This window comes from Siniperca chuatsi, linkage group LG9 (genome assembly GCF_020085105.1).
Source record: "Siniperca chuatsi isolate FFG_IHB_CAS linkage group LG9, ASM2008510v1, whole genome shotgun sequence".
NCBI lineage: Eukaryota > Metazoa > Chordata > Actinopteri > Centrarchiformes > Sinipercidae > Siniperca > Siniperca chuatsi.
This window is the reverse complement of record NC_058050.1, coordinates 4,437,278-4,456,320: the sequence shown is the minus strand read 5'-3', so window position 1 is coordinate 4,456,320 and position 19,043 is coordinate 4,437,278. Positions and strand designations below refer to the sequence as shown.

The 19,043-nt window shown below is 39.7% G+C and overlaps 1 protein-coding gene and 1 long non-coding RNA gene across 4 annotated transcripts in view; one reads left to right on the top strand and one right to left on the bottom strand.

Annotated features, from left to right (window-relative positions):
* Positions 1-3,503: 3,503 nt before the first annotated feature.
* LOC122882313 lies at positions 3,504-10,294 on the bottom strand. 3 transcript variants are annotated; one of them, XR_006379329.1, is made up of 3 exons: positions 10,184-10,294; positions 5,814-6,572; positions 3,504-4,671 (listed from the first exon to the last, which is right to left on the bottom strand). It is a non-coding gene; the product is annotated as an uncharacterized LOC122882313 (long non-coding RNA). The 3 variants fall into 3 exon arrangements; XR_006379328.1 differs by having other exon boundaries at positions 6,386-6,572; XR_006379330.1 differs by lacking the exon at positions 3,504-4,671 and having other exon boundaries at positions 5,532-5,938; positions 6,386-6,572.
* dpy19l1l (dpy-19-like 1, like (H. sapiens)) overlaps positions 10,255-19,043 on the top strand; it is a 27,086-nt gene continuing 18,297 nt past the window's right edge. The window contains exons 1-7 of the mRNA XM_044209577.1: positions 10,255-10,613; positions 11,517-11,541; positions 11,639-11,726; positions 13,098-13,235; positions 14,203-14,323; positions 18,094-18,187; positions 18,441-18,498. Coding sequence (XP_044065512.1) covers positions 10,391-10,613; positions 11,517-11,541; positions 11,639-11,726; positions 13,098-13,235; positions 14,203-14,323; positions 18,094-18,187; positions 18,441-18,498 — 747 coding nt within the window. The 5' untranslated portion in view covers positions 10,255-10,390. The remainder of the gene's footprint in view (positions 10,614-11,516; positions 11,542-11,638; positions 11,727-13,097; positions 13,236-14,202; positions 14,324-18,093; positions 18,188-18,440; positions 18,499-19,043) is intronic.

Here is a 19,043-nt window from a genome sequence, read left to right as displayed (position 1 = left end):
GGGAGAAGGTCGTAGTGCATGGAGGGGTCAACAAAACATCAGACTTCAATATGGGAGAGCGCTTTGCATTTCCCCGTTTCCAGCCGACATTCGATGTATATTTTTTAACCATGACCGCCATCGTTCCCTAACCTTAATCCAGACCATGATCTTTCCCTAAACCAAACCAAACCATACCCATAGCGTTGTCGCATCATAAAACAAATTTATTTTTAATCAGTGATTTGTAACAGTTTTGGAAGGCACAGACAAATGCTGTCTGCTGATATGGGCGTCAGATCAGAAAACTAGGTGTTGTTCTAGAGGGTATGAACAAACAACATATTTTGTTGTTTAATTTGGAGGACTTGTTGCAAAAGTGAAATTTGAAAATAAATGAAAATACAAACAATAAAGCATAAATCTGGCATCTGTGTTGCCCGACCAAGTATGTTTTTCTATAGTAAGCATCCAAGCAGGGTTATGTTAGAACAAAATAACCGTCTGATCTTAAATCTTTCCTTATCATACTTACAATACACAACTAAATAGCTCTACAATGCAATACAAGAACAAGGCTGCTCCTTTTCTTTTCATGTCTTTTAGCACGATACCATGTAGGCCTATGTATGTCTGTTATGACGTGCATATTTAAGACCTCTTTTGCTCTTTTGCTGTTGCTTTAAGTAGAATCAGCTGGAAACAGCATTTTCATTCACTTCACGGAGTTAAAGTTAGCCAGAGCTGATAAAATATGCCAGCGACAGTTGTCATTTCAGTCAGTAAAACTGACGGTTTAGCTAAAAATCAAAAGCCTGCAGTTGTCCACTTCTGTCTGAAATCAGGGACCCTTTGTTTTAGAAGTCACTATTGGCCCCCATTATCATGATAAACTGCATATGGGCAGTGCGAGAACAGAAAGGTTGATAGACGTAGCAACAGAAGGTAAGGGAGGCAGGGCTTAGCGAAGGGTTAATTCTGACTTGTAAGTGCAATCCACTGCATTTATTTATCAGGAGGTGGAATTTACTCTCAGTGGCACATTTGAAAATCCCTGCTAACAAGGCTAGGCTAACTAGGCTACAGTGGTGAAATGGCCAAAGTTTTAGAATATTTCGCTTCCATATCTGGCATCAGAAACTGATGAAACTCAAAAAACTGCCCCAAAACACCACAATCACCTCCATCATCTCCACTGCTGTCAACTCAGGGTGTTGACAAATGACAAAAGAACCTCGTCGAGTGTGTAAGTCACAGCGGTGGACACACATACAGTAGGCGTACACGCACTGCGTGCAGGGTCCTCCCACCTTTCCAAATGGTCAGCGACTCTTCACCTTAATTAAAGCAATTGGCTTTCCAGGTTGCTTCCCAAATACTCGATCAGGTACGTCTGTAGCAGAGGATTAGTCAGAGGATTAGTCAAAAATTGCTGTGGTAATGAGAGAGAGAGGGGGAACATACTGGAGGGCGAGAGGAGGATAGAGCAGGGAGAGAGAGAAAGAGAAATAAACACAGACACAGGCAGACAAAGTCATTAGGATGAGAAAGAGAGACAGAGAGGGAATGAATAGGCAATTCATTCACATCACTCATTCAGTCTCCTGTGAGGAAACATTGAGAATTGCCCATGTACAGAGTGATTGTTTATATGGTTGCATAAAAACATGTTTACATTTCTCTCTCTCTCTCTCTCTCTCTCTGACCCATTTTTAGTTACATTTTGCTTCATTGCCATGTCTGTACAATATTGTCAAAGCAGGTTGAAAGTGAGTTAGAGATTTGCACAACTGTTGCACACTTGACTTTGCACTACTTTGTAATTTTTGTGCTTATTTATTTTTATATTGGTCTTTTATTCCTTTCTTCTGTTTTTATTCTTGTGTTCTAACTTTATTCTTTAAAAAAATAAATCTTTTTCTATGGACAGCAACTTGGTCTGTGCATATGACTTTCTTTATTCCACGGTGACCCGACCCTCAAGAAGGTATATGAACACAGTTACACATAAAAATCAAAACAGAAATCAAGTAAGTGGGCGGCAACACTTGTTGCCCAGTAACGGGCAAATATAAGTCAATAAAGAAGAAAATAAGAAGTAAATAAATGGATAAATATACAAATGAGCAAACAAGTCTGTTCTGGTAAATATTCAGTAGATACTTAAAAGTAGCAATTATTATGTTAACAAAGGAAGTGAGATTGGTTAACTCTTTGATGCTGTTTGAGTTGAATAATGTTTGAAGTTTTACAATGCTTGACATGAATATAGTGTGTGTCTTTCCTTCTCTCTATATATGTTTGGCAGACAGTCCCACATCAGCCTCCATTAGCCAGAAGGTCCCAGCTGGGTGACTCTGGAGGTTAGTGGTGGTGGTGGCAAGGGAGTTTGATGAAGGTGTGTGTGTGTGTGTGTGTGTGTGTGTGTGTGTGTGTGTGTGTGTGTGTGTGTGCGTGTGCGTGCGTGTGTGTGTGTGTGTGTGTGTGCATTGGGAGGTTTCTGAGGGAGAGCAGGGCCCCTCTGGCATTGTGTAGGGTCTGAAAAGGAGGTCACTGATTTGGGCTAATTATATTACATAGACCCTACTCAGGGCTGGTTAGGTCTGCATTTATGTGTGTGTGTGTGTGTGTGTGTGTGTGTGTGTGTGTGTGTGTGTGTACGCGTGCATATATTTGTGCATGTGCTCTTGTACGTCTATCTTTGTGAGGACCAGTTTGAGTTTTAGACCTTGAGAGTGATGACATTTTTGGAAAGAAAGCACATTTTCCCCAGTCCTCACTTTTTCAAAGGCCTGGTTGAGGGTTCATACTTTATTTTATGGTTATGATTAAGGTAAGGGTTTATGTCAATGAGGGTCCTTTCAACTATGTGTGTGTGCATGTGTGTGAGAAGCAGAACGTGAGTGTGAGGAGGTGAAAGAGTCGAAAGGGGAAAGAGGGAGAAGATAAAGAGTAACAAAAGATGAGAGAGAGTGGTGAGAAAGAGAAGCAGTTGTAAATGAGACCTTCCATCAAACAGTGCCATCCATTATCAAGGCATGGAGCCAACACTAACACAGCTAACATGTAGCTAGCCTAGGTAGCTAAACCACGTCACCTGTATGTCTTCCTCTCTGCTGCAGCTAATCCTCTGTGTGTTAGCGTGCTGACTCTGTCGCTGCTCTGCTTCATTTGTCTGCACAGCCAGCGTGGAGCAAAGCCTGTCATATGACTGCATGCTCTGCACATCGGCCTAATCATATGGAAGACATGATCACAGGGCAGGAAATCACAGCACAGGGCCAAAGGAAACAATCTTTCTGCACTGACTTAAGCAAATCATGTCCTCTCTCTCAACCCGCCGATTGCCCTCATGCTTGCCCTCTGTCTCTCTTTTTCAGCTTTTCTTCTTTCATTGAACTTTGTGTGCTTACAGTCCTTAAATGTAACTGTCTTTATTTATGAACTCAGAACTTAACAAAATATCATCAGTCCATTTTCACCTTAAGGCAAATTATTTATTTTACAACATTTTTGTCTGCTTTGGTATGTTTAATGTGGAGACCAATAAAAATACTTTTGGAATTGACAATTTATTTGGCTGTGGACATCAAATATTCAAATGAGATATTTTTTAAAGAATGCAGGACATTAAAGTTCATTAAAGGAGCATTATGGTATTTTTCAATCTGGGTCTTATTCTCATAATTGTGGCCATTTTGACTATAGTCTTTACACTCGCCACCTCTGTAAACTTACAAAGCTAGTTTGGTTAGCCGATGAGTTGCCCCTGAAGAAGCTCTCTATGCAGCTAGTTACAATAGCTGATCCAGGAGGTTACTTTCTGTGTTTACTTTTGTTCGGACTCAGACACAAGCGTTAAGCGAAATAATTCATGTGAAATTTAAGTTCATTAAGAAAGCGTTAGGTGGCTCATACTGCTTGCTGTTATATATTGTTTTAGCAGCATTTCCCAAATCTCTACAGCAGAAGCGGTGAGTGTTAGCATTAGTTAGCATGACCCCATTGTCAGAACGGCCACAATTATGAGAATAAAACCCAACTTGACAAATACTGGAATTACTATTTCCATCTTCAAAGGTGCAATAAGACCAGAAATTTAGGCAGAAATTTCGTGACTTGTTCACAAAATGTTTTATGGCAATTTTTTTTATCAAAACATTCACATGTGTTTGATGGAGCTGATATTAAAATGTTGCAATTACTAAGACATTTTCACAAAAATCTTTTTCGTGGCCTGTTGGAGAAGCCTCTGAAACTACTGGGCAATTGATTAAAACATATTTGTGGGTATTTTTGCAGCATTACCATCAGTTCAACAACAATAAATCAAACACCATCATTATTAAAGATGAATGGCTCTGACTTGCCGATATGAGTTTTGATAAAAAGCCAACAATCATCTATCAACTAAAACACTGTGCTGAGCCACCAGCAGCTTTCGTTTAATGAAATGAAGTAACATCTGTGATGTGTATCAGACTGTGTTGAGCCTGACGTCTCCTCCTCAGTTTATCTCTCCATCAGCGGAGCGGCAGGTGAACCGGCCGACAGCTTTGTCCCGGGAAGTGAGGGATTCAAACGCTCAAGGTCAAGGTGCGCCGGTAATCCGGGCAGCTGTGTTACCAGGATTAAGACGAGGCCAAGGCCATCGTTCTGTCCACCTAAAACAGGTGTTGCCATGACGATGACCTGAGGGGGGAAAAAAGTACAGCTGCAGCACCTGCTGGTGTTAAAGACAGTGCTGGACAAAACATCTGAGCATAAGAATAAAATTCACATATCACACTTCTTGCATCTATTCATGCACACATACAGATACTCACATAAATACTCACATGGCTACAATTACCCACACAATCAGACAGGCTCGCCCTTTATTTCTCTTTCTCTACACTCATAACTACTTAACTGTAAATATTTCTGCAAAATGAAATAAATCACAAACTGACACAGAAGGAGACCAAGAAGTTTGAACTACATTTGGATTCACCAAAAAAGTTAATTACAGTCATTCAACGCAAAATCTAACAACGTTAAATATATTTCTAAGTATATATGTAGGTGTAAAATGAGGTTAATTTCTTTCTAAGTTTGATCTCAATTTAAGGCTAAACCAAATTTTAACCATAAATCAGCCCCAAGAAGAAGTCAGAACAGGCAAAATATACTTTCTCTTAACCCTTATACACACCCACATGCCCTGGTTGCAACAGCTGTTCTCTCCTGCAACCTGACTGATGTGATGTTGTGGCCCCCGGGGCCCCTGGAGAGTGCTAATTGAATTGGTTTCCAGAGAATACTAATGGGCCTTAATGTTGAGATAACTGATACTCAAACAACTAGTGATCATTGACAGCATGTGTTTCTATTCTGTGATAAACATGTCACAGCAACACAGGGAGCCAGTTGGCCCGTAAATTAATTCCTCCCCCCTGTCCTGTCCCATCCCCTGCCTCACACACACACACACACACACACACACACACACACACACACACACACACACACACACAAACAGTATTACAGACAGCTTTTATAGGTCAGGCTTTCACAAAACCATTTCTTATGCAAAAAGACATAAAATTAGATAAACTTAATATAAATAAATGATGATGTTTTCACCTTGGTGTATTTTGGTGATTTTAGGACTATATAAAGATCATGGTTTAAAGCAGACTATCACAGGGTTTTAATGTAGTCAATAAAAAAAATAAGACAACAATCTTAAAACTATTAGAACATTATAAAAAATTATAGATAAATGATTTCTCCATATGGCTGGAGGACCAAATAAATTGCTAACAAAGTGCAAAAAAAACACAAACACATACTATAGCTAGCGCTTCTGTGCATCTGCACAAGCTGCAGCGCCCATATTTCTTCCATTGCTTGTTCCCCCAGATGAAACACAGCCTCCTCAGTTCCTAAAAAAGGTTCTGGGTTCCTGGAAAAGTTCCTGCGGTGGAAAAAGGAAACTTGACACAATGCATTCCCTAGCCTCTAACCCCAACCGTCATATCTACGTGTCTAACCCCAACCTTTACGTTACCTAGCCTAACTTTAACCCCAAAAGCAAGTCTTCAAACCGGACAAAATGTCCTCACTTTACAAAAATGTCCTCAGTCTTGAGGTCTAAAACTCAATTCTGTCCTCACAAAGATAGCAGAAGTACAAGAGTACACACATGCAAAAGCAAGTACACGTACATCAGTGAAAGGCATCTAAACACATGGCCATGTTGGTGTGCACATTCAAATACATATCGGTGGTATTTCACACACCTACATGTACATACACACATATAAACACACGCACAGGATTGTGCCCGTTGCTCTACGATTACAATGAGGAGGTTAGTTCAACAAAAAGTGATTCATACTTTCGCAATTTTGTAATTACTAACCATTGTATTTCATGATTGAATAAAACACACACAGCCGTCTTTCCACTGTCCCTTGGTTATTTTGGCATCGACGGGTCCCCTTGCTGTCCAAGCCAGAAGTCTCCTCCTCCGCTTCCTCAGTTCTTGACCCATCTGGGAGATGTTAGTGCAGCAGAGACGACCTCAGAAAGCTCCTCTGCACCACAGCCTGCTCACTCACAGGACACAAACAAAGACACGATGGGTTAGGGTTAGGGTTAGGGTTATGTGCAATTTTGAAGTCAGATGCTTTCAATAAATAAATTATATTACTGCATTACATAGTTACTTTATGAATTACATCATCACCTGTATTTTTTTCAAGAGTTTACATTCCCAAAAATTAATGACATGATATGAGATGGCTGAGATGCAGACTGAGATGACCTGACAAAGCATAGACAAAGCATCAGATATCTCAATTAATCTGGGAACACACTACACAACAAAAAGCCATTTATAATATGACAGGAAACTACAGATCTGAATGATCAAGTAGTTTGAGCTGGTTAAAGGAGGAAATCTAAAGATAGGTGACTGTATTCTACAGTTATTAATTTTGTCATGCTGAGACTTTTCTTTAGAGTGTCCATGGTTTAATTCAGACACAGCTATTTTTTTGTTCAGGCCAGCTGTCTTTAATTAGCAGTAGGTCCCTTTAGCAACACACCCCATGAAGCGTCTTGGATAGAGGGTGTCGTCCACCCCCAGCCACAACACTGACTCGGCCAAAAACCCCTGACTGTACCCGCCCACACTCTCCCCAGGCAGTGCCTCTGCCATGCTGTGTTTGGTGTAAAAACAAATTCCCTGTGTGCAATCACAAGTTGAGCTAATCGTTTTCAATAGCTTGTCCTTCACCGATGTCCCGTCCAGCGACACCTCTGGGTTTCTGACAGCTCTGACGAAAACGCAGCCTCAATTATTGTATTTCGGCCGGGCCCGCCAGCCATGAATCAGCTGGGAGTTTGAGAAAATACCACCATGAGAGAAAAGAGGAGCAAGGGGGTTTTGGTGGGTTGGAAATTGGGGTTGATGATGAGAGATGTGGCACGCAGGGAAGGGTTTATATCCCATGTGATGTCCACATGTGCCAGTGGTTTTCAGGCGTGGCTTTGGACAGACAAAATGGGGAAGGCACAAACGCATGGCGCTCCAACAACAACTGCTGTAGGGTGGTATAACAATAAGCATCCTGTCAGATGTGCGTGGGCAGGGAGAAAGCCTCTCTGAATATGGCAGTTACATTACACCAGTTTGTGAACCAGCACAGTGAGGATTACATTTTGTGTCCCATTTTTAAATGTGGTGTGTGAGAATAACATTTAAATGTGATTGTGATAGGGAATGAGGCAACTGACACATGTTGGGCCTAGATTGAGAGGAAGTCAAGCAAGGATACTTATATTTTATTTTCATTACAGTTTAGGCTGTAAGTTGCCTTATTCAAAGCAACTTTATGTTTTTTTGCAAAGTAAGGCAAGGCAAGGTCATTGTATGTATAAAGATATTTCATTACAAGTAAAAAGAGTAAAATACATAACAGTTAGCCCAACAGCAATTTAACAGTTAGCTTACCTGGAATGTTGTATTAGCAACACATTAGCCTGAAGGTCCACCTGTTTTTATGCACATTTGATTTGCACAGAAATCATATAGTTGCAGAGTTCTTTCCACAAAACAAAAAACTTATTAGGACATTTTGGGACCCATTAAATAAAGCATTACCAGAATAAATTTTGCATTAGTATGAACTAATGGATAGCAAAATAAATAAAGATTTTGCTTTGGAATTAGTACATTACATAAACTCTATGACTAGATAAAGTGCAAAGGTCAAAGCCACTAATTCCAGTCAAACGATATAACAAATATTCCTTTTCCTAGTATGACATGCTTAGACTCATTGGCCAGATCTCTGCACATACAACTTTGTCTCTATGTTCATCTTCCTTCTCCTTTTTTTCTGTGGTGACTCTCACACATTCTCACATGCAGCTTTTGGCTCCCAGTACCGAGCCGGCGGAGAAAACAAACACACTGTCTCCCAGAACTTCTCATCCCTCCTTGGTTTTCTCACCCACATAGGCTGCACCTCCCAAGCCCGCCACCACATCACCCTGAGCGGGAATCAGCGCGCAGATTCCCCCGGTGGGTGTTTGTTTGTGGAGTTTGAGGGAAGCTATCATGATGTTACCACCTGATGGCAGACAGTTTTTCCCCTCTTGCTCCCTCCCTGTCCTTCTCCAAGCTAAACAGATGAGATCAACTCATCTTTCCTGATGTTCCTGTCTCTGTCGCCAGATAGAGCACCACACCATCCAGTTTGAAACTATGGCACCCACGTCTCAGCCCAGAGGGACCAGCATCACAGAGTCTGCTAGTCTGCTCAACTGCCAGATTCCTCGCTTGCCATATTTGGATGAAAATACAATATGCCTTCTTCTATATATGGCCTGGGAATCTGCAGAATCTCTTCCATCCACAGGTGATGATAACAAAACAGAATAAGAACAAGAATGTGAAGAAAAAGAAGAACCATCTTCAAGAAATACGAGGAAAAAATATAAAAGTTTGGGTGTATGAAGCACATGTAACCCCTTTAAATAATGTATACTAAATCTCTAATCGACATCAAACAACCGGAGCCACTGTTTTTCTTGAGATGCAGTATAAAATGTTGAATTGTGATTTTAGAGTGCAGATATATTGTGGTCCTTTAGTGACATCTACTGGTTTGGAAAGGCTGGTGGAACTTGCATGACACCAACAGGAATGATAAGGACAAATTTTAGCTTACAAAGTGTCATACTTACGGTCAAATTTTATATCCATAAATGTAAATACTTTAACAGTAAATCTTTTTTTCCCTGCTCTGGTTAACGAATGATGTTTTTATTTAATTTGTGCCTTTTTGGTAAGATCTGTTTAGCCTACCCTCTGGTTTCACTTTATCTTTGTTGTTTGTCTTAATGCAAATTTGCTGGTATTTTATGTTCTTGTCTTTGTAATATGTATTGTTGTACACCTGTGTGATAATGTTCTATGTTCATAAACAAAGTCTGTACCTAATTTGTTCACAGCTACCTTTAAAATGTGTGTGAGGCAGTGATACCAGTGGCATTACTAAGTATTTAAACTAAGTGTGTCTTATTTTCAATTTGTGGCCTGGTTAGGGTTTAAATGATGGAATAGGCTACTAAGTCATAATTAGTATCTTGGTTATAACTTAGTGAGTCCACATTATGAGATACTAAGTCAAAAGTTTGACTTACCAAGTCAAAATGTAGTCAAATAATAAGTCTCCTATTTTACTAGACTTTTGCTCTTTTGAGCACTAAATCAAAATTACGAGATAGTATAATTTTATTAGGCTGAATTATAAGTAATTTTGACTCAATGTGAGGATTTTTATTTATCATCCAAGTCTTTATTTGTTTATTTATTTACCAAGCCCCTAACTCCTGGATAATGTTGATCAGTCACCAAAATAAGAACCCTTTTTTAATAATTTGGATGCATCATATTTTATTTAGGCCCTATTCAGTGAACTGTTTATTTACTATTTCATTTCCCAAAATGAAGGTCTAAATGCTGTTTCAAAGCATTCCTCTACTCTAAAAGCCAATAAAAGTGGTGGTCGAATTTATAATATATTGAGTAAAAAAGAAATAATAATACTGGAATCAGCCTACAAAATAGCTTCCATGTTTATAAATACCGAGGACATGGCTGAAGTCTTTCTGTATTGTACCGCCTATTTGGCGTTGCCATGGTTACCATCAAGCAGCTCTCCGTAGTGGCGCCAAACGTCCAGTTGGGGGCGAAGCCTCATAAGATTTCTACGAGTATCTGAGGCGAGGAACCAGCATCACTCAGGTAGTAAAGGGGCAGATCCGAGGACCAGATACGAGCAACTGTGGGGCTGCTTTGCTTGCAGCCCTCGGGTTTTTCCTCGCTGCCTAACCTCGGCTCTTCCTGCAAACCATGGTGGCTAAAAACAGAAAACAGACCGGCAAGAGTCCAGCGACCCAGACTGACCGTGACAAGAGCCCGCTTGTTTCGCCCCCTGGCAAAAGTAACGTTAGGCGACCGGGCAGGGAGGGCAAAGCTTTCAACAGCTCTCATCCAAACGGGCTCTCGGGCATCAGACACAAGCTTGGGCTAACTCCCTCTGCAGTCGCGAAGCTGGGATTGACTCTCCTCCTCGGTAAGTTAGGAGCGTTAGCCTGCTAGCTTCTCGATGGACCCCTAGCTAACGGCTTCGAACGTTGTGTTCACTAGTAGCATTAGCGGATCCGTTAAATTAAGTTATCTCCGCCACCGATTAGTTGGCTAACGTTAGCTCACCTAAACGCTAGCTCATCAGCGTTAGCCACTTATTGTTGCTGTTCATTAAAACCGCCTCAAAGTAAGCCTAGTTATTTCTTTGCTTATGTGATATATCAGTTCCACACGTGTTAACAGGTTTTCTGGCAAAGTTCAAGCTAATGTTGCTATCATTTCTCTTCAAAATGCACCACAGTAACGTAGCCACCCATATCATTTATCCAAGTCCCTCACCCCTGTAGTTTAACTGGCTCGGTGTTTGTGGCTTCTTTCTGGACGTCCTTGCAGTTTGTCAACCATGAAGTAGTTATTTATTTAGCAGCAGTTAAATGCTGTACAATGTACAACATTCAATGAAATAAGAAACATTTATTTAACAAGTTCAACTCTGTAATCTCAGTTTTTAAAGAGCTAAATGAGCTCTCAAAATTAAAATTACTCCTAGGAGAAGGAGACAGGGCACATCTCGCTGCCCAATATATATCAACATGCCACAACCTGAGGAACAATGCGTGACCCAGACACACACACACACACTCATTAAAAAAAAATGTTGCAATGTTTATGTAGTTTTCACTTACTTGTATTTGTACTTTTAACTGCAAGCCAATATTTTTTTAACATTATTATTATTATTATTATTACTATATTACGTATCTGTATATATTCTAATAGCGCTTTTTTTGTTTTTATTTCACACATGCTTTGGTAACGTTAACATCTGTTTCCCATGCCAATAAAGCCCAACTTTATTGAATTGAATGTTAATTTTCTCTGTCCACAGCTGCTCTGTCTGGGTACCTCCACTGGTAAGTTGCTCCATCAGCATGTTATTACTCACACATTACTGCTGTGTTTACATGTGGATGCAGCTCTTGGCTCACTTATCTCTCCTCCTATGATTAGGCATCATCTCTCACAGCTGTTTGAGAATGACAGACACTTTTCACACTTGTCTAACCTGGAGAAGGAAATGGCTTTTCGGACAGAAATGGTAAATAGTTTGTTGTTTTTATTAGGGATGCACTAATAACATTGTTTTAAAGCTGATGCCACTGTTTCCTGGTATCAGTCCATACTAATAATCATGTTTGAGTTTTAGTGCAAAGGCTTTAAGGTTAAGGTTATAGGCTTGTTTTCAAAGGAAGATCATGATACTGCAGTTAGTCTTAAAATTATTTACTAGATTTTTCCACTACTTGTTTTGTGTATAAGATTTTAGGAAAAAAAGTAAAAAATCATACTTTTCTAGAACCAAACTTGACGTCTTCATATGTCTTGCTTTGTCCGACCAACAGTCAAAAACCCAAAGAGATTCCATTTAAAATCATGTAAAACAGAGAGAAGCAGAAAATCTATCAAATTTGAGAAGCTGGAACCAGGAAGTGTTTAGCATTTTTGCCTAAAAAATGACTGAAATGATTAATCGATTATCAATATAGTTGCAGATAATTTTTTTCTGTGGATCGACAAATCTATTAATTGACTAATCGTTTCAGATCTAATACTGTGATTCTGCTGATAATTTGACACTCGTTTTATACTGTGTAGGCTTATAAGGGGAAAAAAAAGTAAAAGGCCAAATCTGAAATCAACCAAGAATGTACTGTATACATAATATTCAGAAATAGTAAAGCCGAAGATTCTCTGAGACAACAACTTTGTGAGTTTATTAATTGTGCAAAACAAGGTTAAGACACAGTGCTAGAATAATGACTTTGACATTTCCAAACCTTGCATCTTTGTTTCTGTTTGACAACTAAGCAAATTTGCATCTCAAAGTTGAACAAAGGTGGACTCACAACAGGAAACGCAGGCTTGACTTTGTCAATTGTACACGATTCAGTTGAAATCAAAGAGGGAGACGGAGTGAATATATTCAAAAGGCAGAATTGTAATGTGACTGTACCTTAACTCCTGTGACTCCATATCATCTGCACATTCAGAGAAAATCACTTCACTGCAAAGGCAAAATCAGCAAATGTGCCCTTTTAATGTAGCATGTGTTTATTCATCACCATCACAATAACTGTGTAAAAGTTGCTGATATTTAACATGCAGTGCAGTCTTCATGCCCTTTTGAGAGACGACACTGAAGGTGACGATTTAATCATATGCAAACAGAATATTTTTTCTGTCCCTCACCCCTGCTGCGTGTTACCAAATGGGCTGTGAACTGTTGTCATGTGCTGAGCCTGTACAAGTTGTTCGCGTTTCTTCTGTCAGAGTTATATTTAGTGTCCATCTGCTGTCTCTTTCTCTCTTTATCACTCTGTTCTCTCTCTCTTTAAATCACTCCTTTTTGTCTTTGTGTTCTTCCTCTCTCTGTCACTCTGCCTCAACGTTTATCTTGTTTTGGTTCCAGGGTCTGTACTATTCCTACTACAAGACAATTATTGAGGCTCCCTCTTTCCTGGATGGCCTCCACATGGTCATGAACGATCGGCTGACAGAGTACCCCCTGGTTATTAACACACTGAAAAGATTCAATCTTTATCCAGAGGTAATGTGGATTTTGGTACGCTCTTCATGATTTGCAGTGAAGTAGCATTACCCATCTCAGTGTTTACATGTTTTATTTGCTGTTATCAGACTTTAAAATTGTTGAAAATGTAATAATATTCTGCCATAAAAGTTCAAATCTCAGGACACACCAGATTTCTAGAAATTATTCTTTATTCCTGCATTGGATACAATAATTTTTAAAGAAAAGTTAGATATAAAATGCATCCTTTCTTCCAAACAAAACTCTATTGTATGTTGCAAAAATGAATACGAGATATGTTGTGTGTTGAAATTGTATAAGAAAGATGTTCTTCAGGTTTGCAGGAATAAATAAACCCTTTACAACATTTTATAGTCATTCTAGTGTAGGTCTGACGTGGACAAGCATCTGGACGCATTGAGTTTTGGGCTTTCCACTGATCAGTGAATTTGTGGAATACTGTAAAATTATAAGAGGTCTAATGCTGGCAGGGACTATTATGGGATTGATACACTTGGGCTACTGACAGCAGAATTTATTTTAAAACTGGCTTCAAACACTCATTTCCTGCATTTCTGTATAGCTAGTTCAATTGTTTTATGTATTTATTTATTTTTATTGGCATTTCTGCTTCATTATGATAATGGAAGGGAAGAGAGAGAGGGGATGACATGCAGCAAAGGGCCCGGGCCGCTGTGTTAAGAACTCAGCCTTGATAAATGGTACATGCTCTACCAGGTGAGCTACCGGGGCACCCAGTTCAGTTGTATTAGGTATGACACTATTTACTCGTTTATACAAACCAGTGCAGAAACAATCAACATTTTTTTCAATCTAACACTTCTGGAAAAGTAATGGTATTCGACAGCACTACAATGGAAATCCTGTATGTCTGTACTTCCCAGAGATAACAGGACAGAAAGGCCTTTCAAACACGTTGTTTAAACAAGCTTTGCACTGATTCTCATCCGTCTCTGCTCCCCAGGTGGTCCTGGCCAGCTGGTACCGGATGTACACATGTGTAATGGGATACTTTAGGATTCCCACGAAGATGTGTTGGTCCATCAACAGAGGAGAGGGACTCACTCCTGTGGACAGCTGTGAAGGTACAAACTGTTGCCTTGGAGCTCCAGTCTGAACTGCAAATACGCTCATTTGAGCACACACACACACACACACACACACACACACACACACACACATACAGACAGTAGGTTAAATGATGACTACATTACACTGGCAGATAGTTTCACTGTAATGACCTGGAGCTACACTAACATTTAAAATAGTCACACAGTCTCTCGCTGAATTGAGTGGATGACTAATTTCTTTACAGACTTTGATGATTTTCTTCCCTCGTGGACAGACACAGTCAAAACAGCGTCATGGCGAGTTTTCAGTCAAGAGAAAATGTATAATTTTATAGAAGGAATTGAACAAAGGAAGCAGACTTGATTCCTATTTTTTACTTTGAACAAAAACTCTTTCTACAAAAAAATGCTCTACAGATTACTGGTGAATCACTGTTTTCCCCTCCAATCCTCAGGTATGATTTTTACATGCACAGATTAAAAGCAGTAAAACTATAAGAATAATTTTTATTAATTGGTCGAATACTTGTTCGGTTAATCGTTTAGTCAATGAAAATAGTGAAAAATGTCCATCAAAAGTTCCCAGACCCTAAAATGACATCTTTTAAATTGCTGGTTTTGTCTGACCAATAGTACAAAATTCACAAATGTTCAATTTGAGGCAGTTAGCTTAGCCGGGAAACAGCTAGCCTGGCTTTGTTCAAAACGGTAACAACATCTCTTCTCCAGCACCTCTAAAGCTCACTAATCAGTGCGTTATATCTTGTTTGTTTAATCCATTCGAAAACTGAAGTGTAAAAAAGACATTGTGGTTTCGCAGGGGGTTATGTGCCAAACTATTTCTTAGCCGTGTGCAGTGACTCCTTGGAGTCTTGTTGTCACTGTGAGGTTGCCAAACAACCAGTGGAGACTCAAGGAACTCACTAGCCCAGCTAAGAATAAGGGAATTTCTAAAATCTTGACCTATTTCTTTAATAAATGACTTTACTATCAAATAAGACAAAGAAAAGCAGCAAGTCCTCACATTTGAGGAGCTGAAATTAGGTAATGTGTGCATTTATGCTTGAAAAATGTCTGAAAATGGTTCATCGATTATCAAAATGGTTGCCACTTAATTTTCTGTCGATCAACTAATCAGTTCATCATTTCAGCACTATTATCAATAAAAAAAACAAATTGAGGTGAGAGAATAGTGAGATGAACAAAGCAAGGCTAACAAAATTATGTCAGGCATCTCAAGCAAAGGTATACAAAACAGCAAAAACAAATTGGCAGAACAACAGGTATAACACAGCAAGGGAAAGATAATTGTTATTATAGTAGCCCTGAAGGAAAGAAAAATGCTTTTAACCTATTACATACAAATAGTTTTCTGGTATTTGTTTGCAGGAACCTTTCCTAGAAGGGTAAATCTGCTCACAGTGAACAAGCAAAAACTGTTGTCAGCTTTTCTTTATGGTGCTGCAATCTGTGTGTTTCTGTCAGTCTCATTAGTGACACGAGGCATCCCAGGGTCGATGTACACAGGCTGTTGGCACAGTGTTTACATAAACCTGATGTAAGCCGCCTTGCATAACAGCTAACAGAAAGTGGGAACATTTCCTGTAACTGTCAGCGAGTACTATATTTTTGTGAGGCACAGAATGACGCAATAGAGAGCAGGGAGTCTATATTACGTTTTCACACTGAGCTGCTTTCAGAATAAACTCCCTTTTTTATTTGTCCTGTGATTTACCGTCACATCACGGTGATGAAACAGCTGTTAGTAATGCCAACACACTTCCAAGTACTTTGTTAGTTATTACAGCCTTGTCAATCTGTTCTGTGTACCTGCTAATTTAGTAAAGTGAAACTAAGTCAGTTTGTTGTCAGAATAAACCTGCATCTACCCACTAGATCTCTTGTGTACAAATTGAGGAACCTAGGTTTCTGTATCAAAATTAGACACATTGTTATTCAGTGTAATATATTCTTACGTCTACTGTTTTGATTAGGTCAACACACTAGCTTATCAAAGGGAACGTGTTCTGTAAATGTTCCCCAGATCTCAAATATGCCACATATTCTCGTACTAATTTCAGTTCAGCTTTGGTATAATTCATATCTCAAATTTCTATGGTCTTTATAGACCTCCTGCTGCAAAAGTTTGGCTTCTTTTCTGTCCTGCCGTGTAAAAAGATCCTGTAGTCCGATCCAAACTGATACCTCAGATTGATACTTTTCACACTGATACTTTATTTGAATGCGGACAGTAGAGAGGTAGCAGGAAATGTGGGAAGAGAGAGAGAGACCATGTACTGAGCAAAAATATACCTAGTTTTATCAAATTTGCTCAATAGGATATGATAGTGATAATATATAACACAAAAACTCAAACAAATTGACCATTTTACATCACGTATTTACCTCCGCAAGTCATCTCTGGACCGTCTACAAATGGTCCAGAACGCTGCTGCAGTGCTGTTGACCAGGTCCAGCAGGACCATTTACATCACACCCATCTTATCTTCTTTACATTGGCTTCCCATCAAGTTCAGGATTTATTTGTTTTTGGTGAGTTTACTGTAGGATGTTGGTGAGAAGGAGCATCTGCAGGACTAAGAAGGGGGTAGGCAAAGCTCTCCCTCAAGGGCAGAGTCACATCACACGAGTGCAGCTTTAACATACTTTTTTTACTTACTACCTATAGACATACGTTCTGTTGACGCCTTTTTAAAAGCAGCTGAAGACCCATTTATTCAAACTGGCTTTTGTCTCGCCTCGTGCTGTCTAGTGTTGTTGCTTACGTTTTATTGTTTGATTCTTTTTACTGTTTTATGGTTTTATTTTTAACAATTTTACTCTTGTGAAGCACTTTGTGACCTTGCATGTGAAAGGTGCTATACTAAATAAACTTTACGTATTTACTTACCTTATGTATATTATTTGGTATGGAATGGTGTTTTTTAGGTAATATGAGATTACAAATGGTATAACATGGCAGAAAATTAAAACAGGCCACAGAGGGCCTATAGCAGCGGATTGGGGTATGTGCCATCATCAAAGGGAGAGCAGAGTACCCTGAATTTATCGCCGTGGCCAAGAGCTCTGCAGAGATACCACCTGGCTCATGGGCTGTTTTTGCATTGACCTAACTTACAGCTTGAAGGAGGCTTGCGCATGCCACTTCTCGACTGTTACAGGAAACTGAATAAAGGCACGGGTGTGTTCTCATGAACATAGACTTATCATTTCCTCTCTTCTGTATTGGTTAGAATAATTTTGTGTTTTCAGTTAGGGCTGCAACTAATGGCTGTTTTCATTTCTGATTAATCTGTATTTTATTGTCTAATTGTATAGTCTATAAAATATGTCCTCTACATGAGGTGATGTCCTCATGTAGCTGTTTTGTACAACCAACAGTTGAAACCCCAAGGATATACAATTTACAATGATACTGAAGACAAAAGCAATTTTTGGGACATTTTGCTTGGATAGAGCACAGTAGAGATGTAACAGGAAAATGAGGGGAGAGAGAGGTGGGGGATGACATGCAAGTGCCATGGCCGGGCTTGAACTGGTGACAGTGTCTCACATTTGAGGAGCTCGAAACAGTGAATGTTTGGCATTTTTGGTTGATAAATGATTAATTATCAAAATTGTTGTCAAGTAATTCTGTTCATTGAATAATAAATTGATCAGTTGTTGTAGTCTCCTCTGGCTTGTCTCCATTAGTAACCCTTAACTCTGAAAAAGGCTCAACATCTTGTGTGTGTCTGTCTGTCTTGTGTTGTTGTGTGCATTAGGGATGGGCGACCCGGCGTATTTTTACGTGACCTGTGTGTTCCTGCTGAACGGCGCGATGATGAGCCTGTTCTTCATTTACGGCGCCTACCTCAGGTAACCTCACTCCTGCCCACGCTCCTGCCCAGGGCTCTGTCCTGTCATGCTCAGCAAGAGATGAGAGGATACATTTTTATGGTCCATCTCATCGCTCAGCAGTCAGGCCTAGACAGAAAAACTGTTTTTCGTTTTTTTTCTCTGTCAAATATGGATTTGAAACATCAGATTGAGGATGACCTTTCTGAATCTGTTGTTTGCTCTCTGCCTCTCTTATCTCGTGTCCCCACTTCTTAACATTTTTCCTGTCTAGTGGCAGTCGACTGGGCGGCATTGTTACCACGATGTGTTTTTTCTTCAATCATGGCGAGGTGAGTCCACTAACCTTACTATCAGTGTCAGTGAGTCTGGAGAGTTCAACGGTTGTTTCTTCATATTATAATTCTGTGCAAGTCTCTCTAGCTGTAAGCTTCTGAAATGTGGACAACTCAAAATGAAAAAGACCTCAGAAAAGCAGAGGGTGGATAATAGGGACTCATTTCAGCCCTCAAAGGAGCTTAGACTTGGTTTTGGCTGGCATCCAAAGCTGAGTCCCTCCGCCCACCTCCTTCTCTCCAGTTTCCTCCAGAACAAATAGCAAGTCTCTATTTTTACAGATCAATACAGCGACATTTCAATCACACACACTCAGGTGTTTCTTTTTAGTCCTTTCAAACACCATGCTCTCCTCTTTCTAGTCTTTTCTTTCAACCGGCTGCAGTGGTGGATTGTGACATCTGTGATTTCCCCCCCTTTTTTGAGGAGGAGGAATAAGCAGTGGGTTGGTAATGTAGCTCAGTGTTCTGATGTGACAAACACATGTGAGATTGTAGTCTTAAGTGTGTTATTATTTATAAATAGTGGTGTGGGATTTTAT